Source organism: Agelaius tricolor, unplaced genomic scaffold, assembly GCF_023055355.1.
Source record: "Agelaius tricolor isolate 1412-34295 unplaced genomic scaffold, bAgeTri1.0.p SCAF_25, whole genome shotgun sequence".
NCBI lineage: Eukaryota > Metazoa > Chordata > Aves > Passeriformes > Icteridae > Agelaius > Agelaius tricolor.
Window position 1 is genome coordinate 3,734,635 of NW_027269285.1, and position 20,948 is coordinate 3,755,582.

At 61.3% G+C, this 20,948-nt stretch overlaps 1 protein-coding gene across 4 annotated transcripts in view; it reads right to left on the bottom strand.

Annotated features, from left to right (window-relative positions):
• Positions 1–252: 252 nt before the first annotated feature.
• The window catches only part of ABR (ABR activator of RhoGEF and GTPase), a 37,603-nt gene continuing 16,907 nt past the window's right edge, over positions 253–20,948 (bottom strand). For 3 of the 4 annotated variants that reach the window (XM_071447779.1, XM_071447780.1, XM_071447781.1), the window contains 21 exons: positions 19,842–19,946; positions 19,220–19,405; positions 18,724–18,831; positions 18,069–18,129; positions 15,964–16,016; positions 15,680–15,820; positions 15,258–15,379; positions 14,982–15,147; positions 14,350–14,472; positions 14,198–14,273; positions 13,959–14,063; positions 13,452–13,526; positions 13,209–13,306; positions 12,966–13,097; positions 5,994–6,053; positions 5,791–5,900; positions 5,324–5,463; positions 4,779–4,913; positions 4,420–4,525; positions 2,718–2,865; positions 253–2,586 (listed from right to left, as the gene is read on the bottom strand). In XM_071447779.1, coding sequence (XP_071303880.1) covers positions 2,497–2,586; positions 2,718–2,865; positions 4,420–4,525; positions 4,779–4,913; positions 5,324–5,463; positions 5,791–5,900; positions 5,994–6,053; positions 12,966–13,097; positions 13,209–13,306; positions 13,452–13,526; positions 13,959–14,063; positions 14,198–14,273; positions 14,350–14,472; positions 14,982–15,147; positions 15,258–15,379; positions 15,680–15,820; positions 15,964–16,016; positions 18,069–18,129; positions 18,724–18,831; positions 19,220–19,405; positions 19,842–19,946 — 2,340 coding nt within the window. In that variant the 3' untranslated portion in view covers positions 253–2,496. Of the gene's footprint in view, positions 2,587–2,717; positions 2,866–4,419; positions 4,526–4,778; positions 4,914–5,323; positions 5,464–5,790; positions 5,901–5,993; positions 6,054–9,878; positions 10,202–12,965; positions 13,098–13,208; positions 13,307–13,451; positions 13,527–13,958; positions 14,064–14,197; positions 14,274–14,349; positions 14,473–14,981; positions 15,148–15,257; positions 15,380–15,679; positions 15,821–15,963; positions 16,017–18,068; positions 18,130–18,723; positions 18,832–19,219; positions 19,406–19,841; positions 19,947–20,948 lie in introns of those variants that run through there. The other variant, XM_071447782.1, reaches the window with a different exon arrangement.

Below are 20,948 nucleotides of genomic sequence, written 5' to 3' on the forward strand. Positions count from 1 at the left end.
CAAGTCAGCTGAATTTTAAGCTTGAGTAATTCTAGGCTGATTAAACAGCCTGGCTCCAGACAGTCCAGGGTTTTTTTCCTTCAAAATGCAAGGATGGAGCCCAAACCATAAGAAGTCTCTTCAAAGATTGCCTGGCACAATGCCTGTGCTTATACCACTGGCTTGAAGTGCAACTAGCAAGAATTCCACGACAGAAACAAGAAGCTGTGATGCCAGAGTGATCAGTTAGTGCAAACAGCAACACCACAGGGCTTCTTTTGTGCAAATATCAGGGCTTTGCATTTTTATTAACATTTTTTTTTTCTCCTCACGAAGTTTTACAGCCATTTAAAGTTTATAATCTACAGAAATTGAAACAGAACACAAACAAAAATATATCCTTAACAACTTTTGAAAGTCAAATATTAATTAACAGTTCTATTCTACCTGTAGCTGCAAGAGTCCACCCCCCTCTTTTCCTTCCTGTAGGGACAAGCAAAAGCCAGTCATGGGGACAGCCACAGCCTGTTGTGCTGGGCTGTGGGGACTGGGCCTCCAGCCACTGTCACAGGGGGAGATTTGGCTGTACAGAGTCTCCATCTGGAATGACAGAGAGTGGACAGAGACTTGGACACATGTAACAAATCAGACACACACAGGGATCTGTTGTGCAGTCAGATCTAAAGCTCGGCCTCCTTACTGGGTCCAGGGCCAAGACAGACGCCTGGTTATTTTCTGCAATGCTGTTTCCCTTCTGTTTAGCTGGTAGTCAAGAGGAGCAGGGTCTGGAGTGTGAGCCCTTTGGAGGGGGACTGAGACCTCCCCTCCTTGGTTGCTTTGCTGGTGCAGGGCTGGCAGGTGCTGCCTTCCCCAGGGAGGGGGCTGAGGACATACCTGGTGCATCGGTGGCTGGGCTCTACCTGGAACAGTCCATTAGCTGGGAGGGTAAAGGCAACGCTGCTGTGGGGGACAGGCTTGGTCACTTCTCATCCATCTCCATTTGGCACAGGAGAGCACAGGGCCAACGCAGTTGGGGACATGGGGGGGCTTTTCCCACAAGAACACAGACTCAGCTCACAGAGCGAAAGGTTTTGTGTCCCAACAGGTACCAACACCTATGTGGGAGCCTGGGGGACATCCCAGGAGCCAGGCACTGGGGCAGCCTGTCCTGCCCTGGGACATGGCCTGACAGCTCCAGTCATCAGCTTGGGAGGGGTCACTGGAGCCACTAACAAACAAACCTGAGCTGGCTGGGCACAGCTAATCCAGCAGCAACCACTTTGGGAGGAAGACAGAACGAAGCATTTCTGCCTTCAGTCACGAGGGCCATGAAGGTTTCCTCCTTCCATCCTTCTGTGCTGGTTCCCAGGCTGGGTGACCATCCAGCTGCTGCAGAGCACTTGCCTCTGGCAGCCAGGCTGCCACCGAGGCAGGGCCATGTGCTGCCATGTGCCCAGTGCAGCAGGGAAGGCCAAGGAAGGGATAAAACATCTCCTTGTCCCCGTGGCCACGGGAGGAATGCTGGTGCCCCAGCAGGCTGTGCCACGGGGTGCATGCAGTGCTCATGGCAGTGCTGGGCTGGCAGGGGCACGAGTGCCTCACTATGGCAGAGGGAGAACTGTACAGCAGATACCCTGTTCCCCACCAAATTCCCAAATTGAGGAAATTTGCGACCACATCAGTGCCAGAGCATACATGGGGTCAGCCCATGGTGCAGAAAGCAAATCTGCCTCTGGCTGGCCATCCTTTCAGCCTGCTGTGGATCGAGACCAGCACAGCACCTCTGGCTCCAGCCTTGTGTGAGGGGTTACCCCATGACTACTCAGAGGCGAAATCCAGCGAGGGGAGGAACCGCCACGCCACACACACACAGGCAAAGCACAGGGCTGGAGAGGGGACTGGCCTGAAAACACCCAGAGGAGCCGTGGCAGGGAGGAAGCAGCACCCTGCTCCTCTGCTCTCGGGGCCGCAGTTTGCTCAGAGCGGAGCAGGATCCGGGCACGGGGTCCGACGTTTGCGCAGGCAGCGAAGCCAAAGCAGGGCTGGTGTCACCGTCACCAGGGAGGGAGGGAGGGAGGCCCGTGAGCTCCCGGCCTCGGAGCGAGCCAGTGCTGCACATGCAGGCGTGGGCAGGGAGCTGGGCAGCAAACAGGCACTCGTGGGGCACTGCAGGCTTCAGGCAGGGGGTGCCTGGTAGGAGTGAGCGGGCGGGAAGGAGTCCAGGAGAAAACTAGCCAAGGGGGAAGCCTGTGTCCACAGCCCTTGTCAGTCACTACCTCTTCCGTTGAGCAAATATACATAAAAACAATCCTTGAACACAAGAAGGGACATAAGACACGACTACTTTACAGAGAGGGCCTGGCACCTGCTGGGACCAGGCCACTGGAACATGATTGTACAGGAGCTGCAGGCAGCACCGTCCTGGGTCTGGGCTGGTCTCCCTTGGGGGCTGTGGTCCAGTCCGTGTCCCCCAGCAGGGAGCTGGAGTGTTTGCAGCTGGTGCCTTCTGCCTGCAGGCTACACGTCCGTGGAGAAGTAAAGTGTGTTGCGTTTGAGCTCGCTGAAGGAGATGGGAGGATGCTGCAGGTAGTAGAGAAGGACCTGGACCTGTAGAAGGTAAATGGGGGGTGTTACTACAGAAGGGGAAAGAGCTGCCACCTCCCAGCTTGTCCCATCCAGCAATAAGTAACAAATCTACCCAGACAGGCGGGTGAACCCCTCCAGTACCCAGCTCTTACCTGGGCCATCACATCATGGGACCAGATGTCAGAGGCCAAGGTGAGGTGCGCCTTGCTCTCCCCCTCTGAGGGTCTCAGAAGTGTTGGTCCAAAAACCGTGGCCAGATTGTGGAGAGACATTTTGTTGATAGGTTCCTTTTCAGCCACCCTGTGGGGTACAGGAGAGAGGCAGTGTCAGCCCCTAATGACGCTCAGAAATGGGGATCCATGGGGTGATGTGGAGGCCGAGGGCTGCTCTCCCTTCTCCCAGCAGCAGTGGGGCACCTCCAGCTTTCCACTGCCCTCTGTAGCCCTCAGAAAAGCCAGGTGCAGGGCAGGGAGCTCTGCCCCCTTCACGGCCTCTGCTGGAGCTGCTGGGCCTGGCTGGGAGCCCTGGGTGTGATGTGGCAGCAACCAAGCCCTGACTTCTGCACTGTGGGGCCTCCACCCTTCCTGAGCCCGCAGGGTACAGGGAGCCCTGCACCAGCCCCTGCCCCCTGCACCCACTCCCCTCGAGGCTCCCTGCCCCAACAGCCCTGTGGGAGCCCTGCCAGCACGGAGGGAAGCAGGACCACAACATTGCCATGTTAGGAGGCAGCTGTGCTCCCCGGCACAGGCTGCTCGCTTGAGCCCCGGCCAGGGGAGCAGATGTGGGAACTGGCTGTGCCCGGTTCTCAGGATGGAAATGGATTTTTCCTTCTCCATCCCCCAGCATCAATCACTTTTTCTGTTTGGTTTTAGCCAAACCAGAGGAACAAAAAAAAAAAATTTCATGATGCAAGTAACATGAGCCATGAGCCCCAGCTCTGGCCAGGCTCTGTGTTCTGCTCTGTTGCCCTTCCACAGCCCTGTACCTTTCCTGGGTTTTGGGCCCCCAAGGAGCCCCCAGTCCCTGAATCCCCAGGTTTGGATGCACCTCATCTGGGCCAAGAAAAGCCTATCAAACCACAAACTGCTGCACTCACCCTGGGATAGCTGATATGAGGTGTCACCTGCAGTTCTGGGACATTTCCACAGAGCTGCGTGTCCTTGGTTCTTGGCCACCTGCTGCTGACAGGTGACAGGGATTGCTGCATCTTGTTTTGCAAGGACTACTGCTGGACTGGTGGGAAGGGACACTGCAGAGCTCCCAACTGATTCCTGTCCTGTGCTGAGGCCAGCTGCTCCCTGCAGAGCTCATCCAAGCAGCTGCACGCCGGCTGCAGCAGCCAAGTGTTCCATGTTTGCAGAGGCCGTGTGCTCCCTGAAGAGCTGACCTGGATCACTGGCCAGGCACAGCCCAGACCCTGCTGCCACCACAGCCGGTGGTTCTGGGACACCAGGGGCTGCTCTAGAGGGACAGATCAGCTCCAGGACACCCCCCAGGAGAGAAGATGTGGGAAGCCAACACTGATATCAGAGAAGGTCTGAACAAGCTGCAGCCTGGGGAATATGCCAGAGCCCAGAGAGACAGGGCAGGTGGGACACACCTGGAGCTGTACCCTCTTGGAAGGACTGGGAAAGGACCACTCCATGCCTGCCCCAAGCTGCTGTTGCTGGCCCTGGCTGCTGCCCTGCTCTGCACCAGCACAGCCTCCAGTCTGGGATCAGCCTGGAGCCATGCAGGCACCACAGGAATCAAACAGCAGCTCTGACTCTGTTCATGTCCCATCCCCACGGCAAAGCAGTGAGACAGACCCATCCTGCACCTCCCACCCATCCCAGGCAGCCCCTGAGCCATTACCTTTTCAAGTGCTCCAGCAGGAAGAGGAAGGTGATGAGGTTGGGGTCAGGCAGCGAGCGGAGAAGGTGCATCATGCAGTTCTCCTTGGCAGCAGGATCTGAGAGAGCTGGAGGCAAAGAGGGAGAGGGCTCAGGACAGGGTCTGCTGCAGCAGCAGGACCCACCACAGCCAGATACCTCCCAGCAGCCACTGTGTGAGCACTGGGGAGCAGCACCACCAGCCCTGAGCTGGCCTGGAGCCAGCAAAAACAGCCAGGACCAAGGGGGCTGAGCTGGGAAGGACCCTTGGGAGTGTCCCATCCCAGAGCAAGCAATGCCAAACAGTTTGTGCATCATCCCCTTCCCCTTGCCATCCCTTACCGATGCCCTCCATGAAGGCAGGGTAGAGCCTGTCAGTGAGGAGGGGCTCGGGCAGCTCTCGGAAGTACAGCTTCAGCGTGCCGGCGATGGCATTGATGTCCATGTCACTCAGCATCACCAGGATGTCCTTGTTATCTGTCCAGAGAGCACCCACAGGTGATGCCTCCTGCCCTCCTGATCCCCTCTGCGTCACTCCAGCCAGCCAGCCAGGCTGCCAGCTGCAGGGCAGGGACAGCACTGCTGGGTTCACAGCCCCATCAGCCAGGCTGAGCCTGGGAAAAGCCCAGTGGTTCCCGCCTGGCTGGGCAACAGGACACACAACAATTTGTGCAAATCCATTTGCAACGTTTCCCTGACTCAGTGTCTCCCAGGAGCCAGCTCAGAGGCACAGACAGGCTGGGATCCCTGGGTGTTTTTGCCCCTCCTCACCCCCACCCCTTCCTGTGCAGAGTGGCACATCTGGCACAAGTGCAGCGCAACAACCAAACCCAGCCTTGCAGGGGCTGGGGGAGTCTCAGAACACCAAGCTCCCCCAGGACACTCACTCGCATCAAAGACAGCTTTCAATGCCTGGATGTCAGTGGCCACTCCAGAGATCCTGTAGATGCCAACCTCTTCAATTCCCCTCTTCTCCACCTCCTCCACGCACTGGCGCACAATGTAAGGCACCTTGGAGCGCTCGCGCCTGGCTCGGGAAGCAGAGCTGTCACCAGAGACTCCCAGGGGAACCCTGGCAGCCAGCCCAGCCCTGCCAACCCAGTGCCCAGCCCTGCCAACCCAGTGCCCAGCCCTGCATGCAGGAGGGGAGGATGGGAATGGCAAAGGGAACAGGAAAATCCCCAGCAGAGAGCAAAGGCCAAGCTCCCCAGTGCTGGTGGGAGCAAGGGGACACAGTGCAAACCCACACCCAGAGCTGGTGAGAGCAAGGGGACACAGTGCAACTGGAGCAAGGGGACACAGTGCAGCCCCACACCCAGAGCAGATCAGATCAGCCCCACAGCCCTGCATTTACTTTGTCACAACACTGATTTTCACCCCGAAGACACCAGTCTGCTTTTTGGACGGGGTCCTCTTCAGGCTCATGTCCCTGCTCGTGAACTTCATGGAGAACTCCACCTTGATCTGTGGGAGACAGGGGGTGAGTGCTGGCTGGCCTGAAGGCAAGAAGGGGCTGCATTCACAGCGAGGGGCTGGGGGTCCCCCACCCTCACTTACTCCATTCATCTCAATCACATCCATGTGCCAGTTCTTTGTCTGCACGGCCTGTGGGTCCAGCTGTGGCGAGAGAAGGTCTGTGAGCTCTGTGGGGACACAGCCCCGTGCCAGCCCTGCTGTCATCCCAACCCGGTGGCCCCCAGAGCCCCTGATCTGCAGGTGGTGTAGAGCACAGGATATGCTTTTCCTGGGCAACATGCTGCTCATGAGCAGAGGATGGAGAGGTTCCCCTTTAGGGTCTGGGGTCCCTCTGGCTGTGCTCTGAAGCCAGGTGGGCTCAGCCCCCCTGTCCTGCCCTCTCCCCAGAGCCCCTGCAAGGCAGTGCTTTAACCCACACCCACAAAGCAAGAAACTTCCAAGAAATTAGGACTATTTCTGGCGGCAGATTGATGAAACAGAACTAGGGCAGCGTTTTCCATACAGAAAAACAACATCTCCCCATAGCCAAGGCTATTTATAACCCCTGGGAATGACAGGCTCTGCTATTTCTGGCTTTGGGGCTAGCGGGGGACTCGGTGACGCTGCCCCGGCGCCCGGGTGCAGTGAGAGGTGCTGGCATTCCCAAGGCCCTGGCACGTGCCCTGGTGGGTTCCAGGCCCCAGGGCTGTGCAGAGGTGGGTGCAGTTGCCTCTTGGGGCTTTTTGGTCCCCAGCTGGTGGTATTGATCCAGCCCCATCGATCCCTGTAATGCACAGGGCAGGCAGCCCGGCCCTAATGTCCCCTTGGGCAAGGGGATGGGATCTGGGAGCTGGTGGGGGCTCCCAGGGCTGAGGACACGCAGCTGCCAGGCCACACTGGCACCAGGCACGTGGGGTCACTCTGCAAGGACACGGGAGCTTCCTGCAGCTGCTGGGTCAGGAGATGCTCTGGGCAAGTGTAAAGATGTTCAGAGCTGCTGCTCCAGCCACAGAGCTGCTGCTCCCCTGCCCACAAAGTCACTGCATGTCATGATGGCGGGGCACCGTGGGGTCCCTCATGTCCCTTCTTGCACACCAAAACCCCACAGTCCCAAGGACAAGCTCGAGCTGCCCTGGCTCTTGGCACAGACCCAGCACGGTGGCATTGCCACATGCCCAGCCCTGTGAGCCTGAGCAGCTCCTCAGCCATGGGAAAACTGCGAATCTCAGCAAGGCAGAAACGTCTCCAGCATGGCCCAGGAATGGCTCCTGACACGGAGCCCTCCCTGGTGCTCCAGCCCAGCAAGTGCCACGCTGCTCCCTCCATGCCAGCCCTGCTGGGGAGCAGCAGCAGGAGGAGGAGGAGGAGGAGGAGGAGGAAAGCTGCGGCTGCCCTGGGCTCCCGTGGGACCCTGCAGCAGGTCTGGACACTGGGATCACGAGACTGCAGCCAGAGCACAGCCAAGCCCAGTCCTGCTGCTCCAGCTCCTCTGTGCTCCCCTGCAGGGCTGCGTCCCCCACAGCACTGCCAGGAAGGCAGCACAGCCAACACCATGTCCCAGGCACTTCCAGCCCTTTCCCCACTCATGGCAGTGAAGCCCCTTCATCCCCCAGCCAGGTCAGGAGCCTGTCTGCTCTGCAACACAATTTTATCTGCAGCCACCATGCCTGCCTTCCCTTCCCCAGCCCTCAGGTCCCTCTGGCTCCGATGGCCCTGGCAGCTCACATCTGGAAGGGCTTTAGCAGAGCTCTGAAGAAAGCCTTTATTAAAGCCAGGTTGGCTGCTGCCAGTGCTGCAGACCTTACCCTGAGCTCCCCTGCAGCCCCTTCCCCCTGCATGGGCACAATCATCCCACAGCAGCCAGCAGGGCCCAAATTTGGGCTACTTCTGCTGGCACCATGGGCCTGAGCCCCCCTGCAGCTAGGGCAGGTCCCTGTGCACTGCTGTGGCCTAACCCTGGTGCTCTCTAACCCTCCTGCAGCAGCAGCAGCAGCACATGATGCTGCCACTCCCCAGTTTCAGCAAAGCCACGTCCAACACTTCATCTCCAGGCGTGGGAGGATGGACAGGAGCATCCACCCACAGAGCCAGAGGCAGCTCCTGCCCACACAGCGCTGGCAAACACCCTGTCCCAGCTCCCAGCACCATCTCCTCGTCCTCTGAAGGGAGCTGCCTTGCTCCAGCAGGATGCAGGGACATCCCAGGTCAGTGGGGAACTCCTGGGCCAGGCGCCCTGGGGAACAGCCCTCGAGCCAGCATTGTGCAGGATGAGATGTCAGCTCCTCTTTGGAAGATCAGACGGCTTCAAAAACCCCTCTGTGCCTGGGGAAACATCTCAGCCAGGGCACCAGCACGTCTCCAGGCTGCTCCCTCCTGCATCCCAGGGACTCCCAGCCATGGTGGTATCCATGCCCAGGTCAGCATTCACTGTGGTGCTGCTCTCATCCACAGGGATGTGCCATCATCCTGGCTTCCCAAATTATCCAAAGCTGTTTGTTCGTAGAACAAGGCCCCAGGTTGTGGAGGAACAGGCAATGAGCATCCTGGCAGTCCTGCAGCACTTTGTGTGTTCTGGAGAGGTCCTGCTGGTGCTGACCCTCCCCTCCTTCTGCTTGTCTTGTCCATGGGACAGCTCCGGGCTTGAGGTGATGAGGCCACATCCTGGATTCTGTCCTCAAGACACGTCCAGGTCGTGACAGACCCAGGCAGGATTGGGTGCACAGAGCTCCAAGGTGAGGAGCTGGTAGGGCTCCAAATCCTCAGGGTGGTTCCCCAGGACCCCAAACACTGGGATGCTGTGGTGGGGCAGGGTCAGGCCGGGCATGTCCCCTCCTCACATCTCAGGCCCATGAGGTCACCCCACCTCAGCCTGGGGTGAAGCAATTGGGAGCAAACCCATGACTCAGTCTTTGAGGTCATCTCTGCCAGGGCCCTGGGGAGTGGGATCCCAGAGGAGCTGCTGCAGCCAGCGCTGCTTCCCATCAGCATGGCACCCACAGCTTCCCCAGCCTGGCCTCCCGTGGCTGCCCTGGCAAGCAGATCCCTCAGCAGACCTACAGACAGTCCCTGAGCCCCCAGCACCGTGGGACAGGGCAGCCCCCACACCAGCAAACGCTGCCAGTGGCCAAGCACAACCCCCCAAAAAATCAGCAATCCACAGCCCTGACTGAGAGTGACCCGAGCAGCAGCAGCAGCCACAACCCAGCAGGACCCAGCATGGACCTACCGGGGCCACATCCTGCCCTGCAGCCCCAGGGAAGCCAGCAGCCAGCACGGGCATGGGAAATGAAACCCCTTCATGCTGTGACCCAGCAACAGCCGCCGGGCAGCCTCCCCAGAGAGCCCTGCTGCCCCTTAATCCCCTGGGCTCGGCACAGAATCGAGGTTAATGCAGCTGCGTCACACACACAGAGCCAAGCCAGGCTGGGCAGGGGGACTGCACCGAGGGAAACCCCCAGAGTCCCCCGTGGGGCTTTTGGGACAGCCTGCAAGGGTGCTGTTCCCCTTCCTCTCCCTGTGCACTCTGTGTTTCCAGCAGCACTGCCTGATGTGGCTGCGACACAGCTGGGAAAGCCTGGCTGGACCCGGGTTGCAAGAGGGGGACACAGGCAGTGTCCCCGGGAAGCGGCCCCAGCCAGCCCAGGAGCATCACTGCCCCCTGGAAAAGCTCCAGGGCCGGGCAGGAGCTCCCTGGGGCTCTGCAGGACCCCCCGGTGCAATCAGCTCAGCCTCCGGGAGCCTGCCAGCACACACAGGGAGAGGGAAGGAGCAAAACAAACACCTCGCAGGCTGCCAAGTGCATCTAAGAGCTCCCAAAGCACCCAAACATCTCCCTGCTCTGCAGACCCCGCAGCGCTCACTCTATACACAAACAACACAGCCCCCCGTACCAGCGCCCCCCACCCCACAAAAGCACCGGTGACAGCGCAGAGCAGAGCCCGGCAGAGCCACCCCAGAGCCCGGCGCTGCCCCCCACACCCGGAGCACCTTCTGCCGGAGCAGTTTGCTGCGCACCCTGCCCCAGAGCCGGGCGCCCGTGTTCGGGGCTCGCTTCCCCTCGGGCTCCTCCACGCCGCGCTCGCCCCCGGCACCGGGGCTGCCCTCCGGCTGCACCAACACCTCCGTCATCGCTTCGGCTCCGGGCAGGCGACACGAGGGTGCCCGCGGCTGGGTCAGCGCAGCATCCGCATCCCTGCTGCTGCCGGCGGCGAGAGGTCAGCGGGGCCCGGCCAGGGGAGCCCGGCTGGGGCTGCGGGGCGGCGAGCGGCCGGGGCTCATCTTCAGGCTGTGAGTCGGGCTGGCGAGGCAGCCCCAAAAACCTCCCTCCCTCCCTCCCCCTGCGAGGAAGTGACTCAAAGGAGCCCCCCCCGGCGGCCCCCACGCGTTTAACCCTCGCCCTGCCGCCCGCCGCCGCTCGGCAGCGCTGGGGGGGCTGTCCGGGCTGCCCGCCGCCGGTATCGGCTGTTGTTATCCACTCCCGTTATCCCTCTGCCGGTATCCGCTGTTGTTATCCCCTCCCGTTATCCGCTGTTGTTATCCCTTCCCGTTATCCCTCTGCCGGTATCCGCTGTTGTTATCCCCTCCCGTTATCCCCCTCCCGTTCTCCCCCTGCCATTTTCCGCTGTTGTTATCCCCCTCCCGTTCTCCCCCCGCCGTTTTCCGCTGTTTTTATCCCCCTCCCGTTCTCCCGCTGCCGTTTTCCGCCCCGCAGCGCCAGCAGCAGCCGCGGCCCCCGAGGCACCGCCGCTGGCGGCTGCAGCATTCCCGGCTCCCCGCAGGAGCCAGGCTGGCTCTGCTGCTCTCGCTGAGAGCAGGAGGAGGCTTTTGGGGTCTGTTGTCACGCCTAGGGACAGCTGGGTACCCCCACGTCCCCTCTGTGTACCCTGGCCCGTGCCAGCCCCACTGCCAGGGGGCAGGGAAGCCCTGGAGGGTCCCTGCCGGCAGAGGGACACGCTGAGGTGCAGCTTGGGGGGACTTGAGTGCCCCCCAGTCCATCCCTCAGCAGCCCCTGGAGTCCCCACGGGTCACTATGGCTCCCTGCAGGTCAGGGGTGCCCCAAGATCACAAATCTCCCCCGCCAGAGACTCTGCCAGCCTGGGGAAGGGGACAGACAGACAGACAGACGGGCAGCTATCCCCTGAGGGTACAGCAGGCACCGTGCCCATGACAACACAGGCTCTGCTTCAACAGCCAAATCCCCCCGGGCATTAATGGGCTGAGGAAGGGGGTCCTGAGACCCCCTTCATGCACCCACTGCCTTCTCCTCCAGGGCCTGGGGGCCACATCCAGCCTCTGTCCTCTGCAATGTGGGCACAAGCACAGCCTGCTTTGCCCACCACAACACCCATCTGCCATCCTGGCACAGCAGCACACACCCCTGCCAGCACCCAGCAGACACAGCCCAGCTGCTGGGAGCAACTGGGACAGCTCAGAGCAGGGCTGAGCCCTGCAGTGCAGGGGACACAGGACCCTCATGGGGACATGAGCCAAACAGAACAGCCCTAACCTGACCACAGCATATTCCAGCTTTAGAAAATAAAGGGGTTAATAACAACAAAACAGGGTTAGTGCCAGCCAGGAGACCCAGCTTTCCACTGAGCAGCCAGTGCTGCTACGTGGAACCAGCAGCAGCTCATGGTGAGCCCAGGGACCAGCCAGGGTCAGGAACATCCAGGGCAGCCTGAATGGCTCAGGGACAAGGCAGAGGGGCAGCTCTGGGGCTTGACTACAGCCCACAGCCCCAGCAGCAGCACTGCCCATGCTGCTCACAGCTGTCCTGCCCTGCCACCAAGCCCAGCCCTGTGGCTCTGGGTGACACCAGGACAGCCCCAGCCCTGTCGCTCTTCCACCCATCCAGATCCTCCTTGGGATAAGCAGCCCCAGGGCCTTCTCTCTTTCCTGCTCTTCCCCCAGAACTCTTGCACAGCGGGTACGGGCTGTGCTGTCCCTGTCCCGACCCCCGCATCTCCCAGCATGACTCATGTTTGTTGATCCAGGCTATTTCCGAGAGCGCAGCTGGACTGATCCCCGCGGGACACCGAGCCCCTTGCCTGCCCTGGCCTTCCCCCTTGGCCCAATGCCACCCCCACAGCACTGCTTCCTTGGGGAGAGGGCAACGCAGGGGTGATTTCAGGTGTGGACAAGCCACTGGTGAAGCTGAGCCCCCTCCTCCCACCCTGTGTCCCCTCCAGTGCTGTTTCCCCACAGCTTCCCATTCCCTGCAGCACTTCCCTGCTGCTCTCTGCTCCCCTGGGACCTGCCCTCAGTTGCTTTCCCACGGAGCAGGCAGCCATGAGGGGCCCTTTGAAGCGGCCCTGGGTGCAGGGCTGTGTCCCAGGCGTGACCCTGTCCCCAGCACAGCCAGGCTGGGCTGCCCACCAGGAAAACACAGAGACACCCCCAGCCCAAACTGTGCTCCCCTGCCCTGGGCTTGCCTGCAGCCTGGCCAAGGTGGCTGCAGGGGGAATGGGAGATCTGGGGGTTGCCTGCCCCCCACTCCATCCTCCTGGTCCTGCTCACCTGGGAGCATCTCAGGGCAGCCCAGACCTCCATCCTCCCTGCCTGGCAACCGCCAATCAGAGGCGGCTCAGCCATTGCCCTGGAAACCCCCGTTGCCATAACAGCAGCTGATGGAGGCACAGGGAAGGCAGATGGTGGCAGAGGGGGACACAGGAGGGACGGGGGGCTGCACATGCAGAGCCCTCCCTAGGGCAGCTGCCAACCCCTCCCTGCAGCCCCCCGGGGCCACAGCACAGAGAGCAGCAGAAGAGAAAAACTTCCAGCCCAGCTGGGGCTGGATGCATCTCTGCAGGGGAGGTCTGGCTTTGCCACCTCCACAAAGGCCCCTCTCACTCTGTCCCACCTTCTCCTGCAGCCACTGTGCCCCAGGACCATCACCCCCATGCTTGATGCCCACCCACCTCCCTGCCTTCAACCCCACAACTGCTGTACCTTGATCCCAAAAGCAGAGCTGCCACCCCAGGCACCGCTCCAGAACAACCCTCCCAGCCCAGGTGCCAGGCCCTAAGGAGTCCCCCTTTGGGTGAGAGGATGCCCAAAAGCCCCAGTGCATACCTGGATCTGCCCCTTGCCCATGATCTTGTCCACAATTTCGTTGTTGTCCTTGTTGAGTTTGGTCTTGTCGTAGCACTTCTCGTAGCAGAGGATGCGCAGGGACTGGGAGCCCTCCAGCTCAATCTCAAACTCCTGGTGTGTGGAGGGAGGGTGGCTCAACCCCAGCACCCCAGAGCAGCTCCAGAACTGGGCTTGAAGGGGAATGGGGAGCACAGCCCCTCCCTGCATGCCACCCTCCCTCACCTCATTCCACTGCGGCTCCGTGGTGTCCCGGAACACCCTGGTCTTGGCTTTGCTGACAAAGTAGCCAAAGGAGTCCACCTCCAGTGTGCAGTAGAGATCTGGGGGAGCAGACATGGCTCAGCACCCCAGGAACACCCTCACCATCTCCCAGGGGACCACAGTGGGCAGAGCAGGGCCACGTGCTGGACCTCAACTCTTGCGAGCCCACCGGCCCCTCCAAGCAGGGTGGGCACCCACACTTACTGGCTGACTGCTTGAAGCCCTTGGCAGAGTGGACGATGACGTGCAGGAACCCATAAAGCCCTGGGGACTCGTCATCTGTGGCAGGAGAGCAGGGGCTGTGTCAGGGCCTGGGGCTGGCCATCCCCAGGGCAGCCTTTGCCACCTTTGCCACAGCAAGCACAGTCCCTGCAGTGACACCCAAATCCCCCAAGGCCCTGCAGGGACATCCCTAAGTCCCGTATCCCCCACTGACACACATCCCAAGCTCTCCTGCTGCTGGACAGCTCTGGGGGAGGTTCCCAGTGGGGCTGGCTGGGTCTCACCCTGGGCACACTGCTCCTGCCCAGCCCACGGTGTGGGATGGAGAGAGCCCAAAAGCAGCCCCGTGCTGCAGCCGGGATTGCTCTGCCTGGGAGCCCGACGCTGCTCCAGCAGTGCCACCTGGTGGGAAGCTGTCCCCTGCACAGCAGAGCCCCCACAGTCCTGCCAGCATCATCCCGAGCAAAGCAGGACCCAGCGGCCACTCACCGTCCTTGTTGCTGGTGACTGGGATGTTGTGGACAGTTCGCAGCTTGAAGCAGGATCCTGTGAGCACCTGCAGCTCCACTGAGCTCAGCACAAAGGCCTGGAGGTCTGGGAGAGGACAAAAACTTCAGAGGGACACAGCCAGTGCTGGTCATAGAGACTGGAGAGCACCAGGCTGGGATCCTATAGGACTTCTGGGGTGACCAGGAGCCCCAGGAGCACCTCAGCAGCCCCAAACTCACCCTTTTTCTGCAGTCTCTGGATGGCCTCTCTCCACTCAGAGCGCTCGTAGTCGGAGGAGAGCAGGAAGAGGTAGCTCTGTAAGAGAGGAGATGTGGCAGGCTGTGTGCAGGCAGGGCTGAGCCCAGCCCCAGCCCCAGCCCGCCCTCCTCACCTTCCCGTTGCGGTTGTGGATGCGGAAGGGAATGGCAGGGGAGTTGAGCAGCAGCCAGAATTCGTTCTCAAACATCTTCTTCTTGAGGCGCTCGATGGCGCGGCTCTGCCCCTTGTTGGCTTTCTACAGACGGGGAGCAGAGAGGACCTTCCAGAGGTGCCCCTGTGCCCCAGGACCCAGCCCTGATCCAGAGCAAGGCACCCACCCCAAGAGCAAGTCCCACACCTGTCACAGACGTCTTTTATGAAAAATCCTTTCCTTAGGATTTTTCCTCCTGAGAAGCTGAGAGGACTCAGGAACAAAATGTAAACAATGGTTATCTGCTGCTGTGGAATGCAACAGGTGCAACTGATCTGTGATTGGTCTCATGTGGTTGTTTCTAATTAATGGCCAATCACAGTCAGCTGGCTCAGACAGAGAGTCTAAGCCACAAGCCTTTGTTATCCTTCCTTCTTTTTCTATTCTTAGCTAGCCTTCTGATGAAATCCTTTCTTCTATTCTTTTAGCATAGTTTTAATATAATATATATAATAAAATAATAAATCAAGCCTTCTGAAACGTGGAGTCAGATCCTCATCTCTTCCCTCATCCTAAGACCCCTGTGAGCACTGTCACACACACCCTTCTCTCACCTCCTTCTGCACCTCGCTCTTGATGGCCGAGATCTTCATCTTCATGTCCTCCAGCTCGTGGTCGGGGATGACGTGGACCTGCGGGCAGTGCTCCGACTCCTCCGGCGAGGGGAACACCAGGTCGGCCAGGGGCACGTACCACTTGCAGTCGTACTGCTGGTGCTTCCTGCAGCCAGGGCACGGGTGCTGACTGACGCCTGACCCCCTCCCTGGCTCATCTCCCACCCCAGTGAGGGACAGGGGGGGTCGTGGCAGAGCGCCCAGCGCCCTCCTTACCCCACTGCTGTCTTCTTCAGCTTGGCACAGAGCAGCACGTCGGTGAAGAGGAAGACGTGCCGCAGCTTCCGCGAGCCCTCCGACAGCTCCACCAGGAAGCCATCCTTGACAAGCTGCCGGGTCTGCGGGCCAGAGGGGCTGCCATGAGGGCAGGCAGGGAGCAAAGACCACCAATCCATGGGGAAAGGCCAACAATCCTGTCCCTCTCTGTGGCTCAGCCACCAGGAGCATGGGAAGGCCCATGTCCTCTGTGTCCAGCAAGCAGCAAGGACCAGGAAGAGCCCTGGCCTTGTACCTGGAACTGCATCTGGAGGAGCCTCTCCAACTCCTACCCAGGCACTAAGGAGCTCTTCAGGGCAGGGGGCTGGCAGAGGGCTCAGCCCTCACCCTGTGCCCAGGCACTGCCCACCCCACGGGCTCACCTCGCCTTTGGGGGTGGTGACCGCTGTCCTCCGGGGGTCGATGTCCTCATTGATGCTGGAGAGGAAGTTCTGGGAGATGCGGAGGGCGTCCTGGAGCAGCGGGTAGTCAGGGTGGTCAGCTGGGGTGTGCTTGAGGAGATCCTGGAAGGAGACAGGCACAGGTGAGCAGCTCGAAATCCCACAACCTGGAGACCCCTCATCAGCACTTCCCCACAGCTGCAGACCCCCAGGAGCAGCAGAGACAGAGGCCACCACCACCCCCGTGGCCCTGGTGTCACACTCACGTGCAGGACGAGGGTGCTCCGTGTCACCCGGTCAATGGGTTTGTACAGCAGCGCTGAGGGGAGAGACAGAGTGTCAGCAGCCACCTGTGCCTGCAGCCCTGGCCCCTCTCCCACCCGTCACAGCGAGCACAGGGGCAAGCAGGGGAGCCCAGATGCCCAGGGCAAGCATCTGAGCTCTGTCCTGCACAGCTGGACAATGGTGGTAGTGCCAGGAGCAGGGGGAGCCAGCACTGCCACAGCCCCGTGTCCTGCTGTGCTGGGGGCACCAGGAGGCACAGCCAGGTCCTGGGCGGTGGGGACAGGATGTCCCACCACACCTGCGGCAGCACAGGGCTGGGACAGCCCCCTGGAGGGCAGGGCCTCCCCGGGAGGGCTGCACCCACACTTGCTGTGCGGTGGCTGAGGAGCGGAAGAGCCGTTCCTCACCCTCGGCAGCTTTTTCAGTTTCCCTTTTTGCTCAGAGCTGGGTCCCGTCTCTCACCAAGCTCTGCCACGCCATGGGACACCCTGTACCCACCCCTCTGCACCACCCCAGGCAGCCCTGGCTGCAAAGGGGGCCCAGGCTGCTCCAGCAGCAGCAAAACCCTCACCCTACAGAGAACACCGAGGCTTCAGCCCCACAGCCCTGCCCCATGTCCCTGCCTGCAGCCCCCCTGACTGCCTGTGGGGCTCACCCAGGGCAGAGCTGCCTCACACACAACCACACAACACACACAGGGGGTACAGACACCCCCTTTCTCCTGCCACACACCCTCCCAGCAGGAAACCGCCCCAGAGGCTCTTCAGAGGCACATTTCAGTGGAAGCAGACAGACCCTTCTCCTCCTCCCCACCTCTTTGGGCAGGCAAAGGCACAGAGCCCACTCACACTGCTGCTCCCCATGCCTGGCCACATTCATGTCTCCCCAGGCTGCTTCCAGCCAGGCTGATGCCTCTGGGGTTTCCCTTCACTTTGGAGCACTTCCCCAAACTGCCAGGGCCGAGAGCAGCCAGATTTTGGGCCATGGGAGAGGAGGGAAAGCTGCCACCTCCTCAGCCTGGGCTGACTCATGGGGGGTTCCCATCCCTGTGATCCCAGAGGGGGCTGCCCCATGGCCCCCAGCCCTGAGACAGGGTGAGCAGGGGGTCTCTGTTCAGCAGGTGATGATGCCAGGCTGCACCCCAACCAGAGGCTGCACCCCCACAGCTCCATGCCAGAGGGTAAAACAAGAGCCCTGCTCCCTGTGCCAGCCAGCCAGAACCCTGCTCTGGGATAAAGGTGACAGGCAGGGTGCCCCCCCTTTTCCACCATGAGGAAGGATGGACCCTCCTGCTGCCATCACTACGGGAACATTCAAAGCTCCGGGGAGCCCCTGGAGGGGTGGTCCCAGCACAACAGAGGAGCAAGGGGCTCCTTGTGCCCACAATCCTGCCTGCCAGCCTGGGACCCACAGGCAGCAGAGGCAGGGATGCCCAGTGCCTCTCCTCCCAGCCCCACGATGCTGGGGCAAACGGGGACCCCTCCCCATCACCATCCACACAGCACAGCCCGCACGGGGGGGTCCCCCAGCCCGGCACCCCCCTGCCCACCGCAGCTCCGTCTGTCCCATCACTGGCACGATCCATGCCCGGAGGGGACAGCGAGCGCGTGGCTGCGTGTGCCAGAGCCAAGATGATTCAACCGAGCCTGGAACAAAGACGCTCCCAACTTCACCCTGCAGAGCACGACCGCAGCCTCCACCCCCCCGGCGGCACAGACCCCGCGGCACCGCTCCCTGCCGGACCCCAAAAGCGGAGCCGCCCCCCTCGCCTCACCGTAGGTGCAGTTGCAGCAGAGCCGGACAATGAGGAGGATTTCCATGGCAGCCCCGGCCCCGCGCAGCCATCGCAGCAGCTCAGCCCGGCTGCGGCAGCGCTCCGGCCGCTCCGCACGGGGAGGAGCGCTGGGCAGGGGCTGGGGGGCTGCCGCACGCCCCCCGCATCCCAAAGAGCCGCCTGTGACCCCCCCTCCCCTCCCCGCCGGCTCCAGGCACACAAAGGGCTCGGAAATTCACCCGCGCACACAAAAGGATGCGACCCCCTCCCCGCATCCCCCTCCCCGCGTCCCTCTCCCCATGCCCGCCGTACCCTCCATGGTGACAGACGTGTGGCTCTCCTTGGAGTCCTTGGGGCCCTTCACCTTCAGCTCCTAGGGAGGGAAAGGCCCATCAGCACATCCCGGGGGGCTGGGGTGGGGGGAAGGTCGTGGCTCAAGGTCATGGGGTCCCCCCAACCCTTCCTGCACCCCCTGGCCCCAGCCTGGCCCTGCTGGAGGCCACACACGGGTGCTGGGTGAAGGAGTGTGGGTTCCTGCCTGGCTGGGAGCAGCTCTGGCTGTGCCCAGCAGCTTGGACATGGTGCTGATGCCACCGAGCTGAACAGGAGCAGGGAGCCCAGGCTGTAGCCATGGAGGTCCCAGTTTCTGGAGGGGATCCAGGCACAGAGCTCCAGGCAGCAGGAGATGAGCCACAGGTGCCCAGCACTGGTGACAGCACAGGCTGAGCCCAACCTGATCTTGCACAAGGTGGGGACAAGCTCCTGCAATGCCCAAAAGAGCACAGCCCTCCAGCAGAGCCCCAGTGGCCCAGCCCTTGGGGACAGTCCCTGCAAGTCCCCAGGGCAGGGAGAGCATCTCCACAGGGCAGACAGGGTCAGCTCAGCCTCAAGGACAGTGTTCTCTGCCCTGTGCAGGGACAGCCTGGGCACAGCCCTGCCCCACTGGCACAGCCCCATCCCAGCTTACCTCTGAGATCTTCTGGAACTGGTAGTTGCTCTGGCTGCACTTCTCTGCCGTCTCCAAAGCGATTTTGTAGTTATCCACAAAGGCCTTGTAGACCCCCAGCTGGCTGGCCTGTGGGGAGTGGGGGTTAGCCAGGCACCAGCAGGGTGCTGAAGCCCCCCACAGCACCCAAGGGGTCAGGCAGCCCTTGAGGTGACACTGCCCAGAGCTGTCCCCTCCTGGCAGGACGCTCAGCCAGCTTGGCTCCTGCTCAGGGCAGGATGGTGGAGCTCCTGCCCAGCCTGTGCTTCCATAAACCTCCAAAATCCAGCAGAGAGATAACAAGTGCCTGGCCAGCAGAAGCTGAAGCCACAGCCCTTCAACCTGGCCTCTCCTCCTCTCCCCAGCACGGTCATGGCATCCATGGGCACAGCCCCTGAGGGCATCACGACTCCAAACTCATCACAACTCCAGCCCTTCTCCTCTTCCAAGTGGAGCAAGACCCAGGGAAGGTGCATACCAGCTTCTGGAAGAGGTGGCCCATGGTGACATTGCTGTCCCACTGCTGCACCTTGGGGCACAGGCTGTCGTAGAACTCCTTGTGGATCTCATAGATATCCTGGATCTTGTAGAAAATGGTCTCGATCTGCTGGAGGGTGAGGACAGGCTGCGACGTGGTGGCCGTGGCCTTCAGTGGCTTCATGGGCTGCCAAAGGAGGGAGAATTTGAGATGAGGGCTAAGAGGAGAACACTGGGGATGAGGAGGATCTGAGCTGGCAGCGAGGGCTGCCCAGGACAGATGGACCAAGGCTGGCAGCTGGACCAGGGCACTCCAGGCTCGTGCGTCCTCGGAGTTCCCCGCAGCAGCGGTGACCCCGTGTTGCGCAACAGCGTCTCGCCATGAAGGTCAGCGAGTCCACAGGAGGAAACAAGGCCACAAATATGTCCCCAAAAGGGACATGGGCAGCAGGGGAGGTGAGATGGGGGTAGACAGAACCCAGGAGTAGACCCCAGGAAGAGCAAAGCTGGCCCTGGTGTGGCTCCTGGAGCTTTGCTCCCACTCAGGCTGATGTGGCTGGGGAAAGCCACCCAGGAAAAAATTATTCCATCCATCCATCCATCCCTGGAGGGGCTGTGCTCACCAACAAGAGGGCCTCCAGCTGGTTGATGTAGATCTCCTCACTGGCCAGGAAACCGGAGAGCACCAACTTCCGCATCTCCAGGCCTTTGCCAGCATCCCGGTCGCCCTGCAGAACACAGCGAGGAGCCTGGCTGAGCCAGCAAGTGGCACAGGAGGAGACCCCTCATCCCACCAGCCCATTCCTGGCATCCCCACGTGGGCACAAATCCCTGCCAGTGTCGGGAGAGCTCCATGGCAAGCCGTGGGCATGCGCCCGGTGGGCAGCAGAGCCCGTCTGGAGCCAGCTGGGAAAGCCACGAGCTGTGCTGGCTGCTGTCCCCTCCCTGCTCCGGGCTGGCCACGAGCCCGGTGCCGCTGGCAGCGCTCCAGGATGGTGAACAGCATGGCAGGACTCTCCCAGGGCAGAGTCCAGAGACGCCCAGTGAAATCATGCTTGGCGCTGGATGGGCTCCCACGTGAGGTGGCACCACCCTTTCCCTCGGCTGACGTTTCCCTTGGGATGTGCCACCCCAGCAAGCACTGCCCAGTGGCACCCAGGTCTGCTGCAGCTCTGATGTTCCTGTGGTGTGCCCCTCATGGCAGGGAGATGGCTGGGCTGGGGGGGCTCTGAGACCCTCAGCGAGGCTCTGCCAGTGCCCAGGCGTGGGCACCCCAGCACCTGGACCATCCTTGGTCGTGCCTTTCCTCTTAAAAACTTGAGGGCCAGGCTTTGCCACCCAGACAGGGGCCAAGCAGAGCCATGGGGGCGTCACTCTGGGCCATTTAGGATGGTTTGGGGGGGACATTGGTCGTGTCTCACCTCTGCTGTTGTGCCAGGGGAGGTGGCACAGCCCCAAGGTGGGCATGGCTGAGGATCAGCATCTCTCTGCCCCACTCCAGTGCCCATCAGCCAGCCCTGGGGGCTGCTGTGACAACAGAGTGTCCACCCTGCCAGGCTGCCCCATTGAGGCTGGGCCACGGTGACAGAGCAGCAGGAGGGTGAACGGGGGGGCCACTTTTATTCACTAGGAGCTCGTGGGCTCTTTGCCACAGATTAGTCACGGGCTCTTCCTGCTTCCCCAGCCTGGGCCCTGCGCAGGAGCTCAGCAGATAAGGGGCCCACCCACGC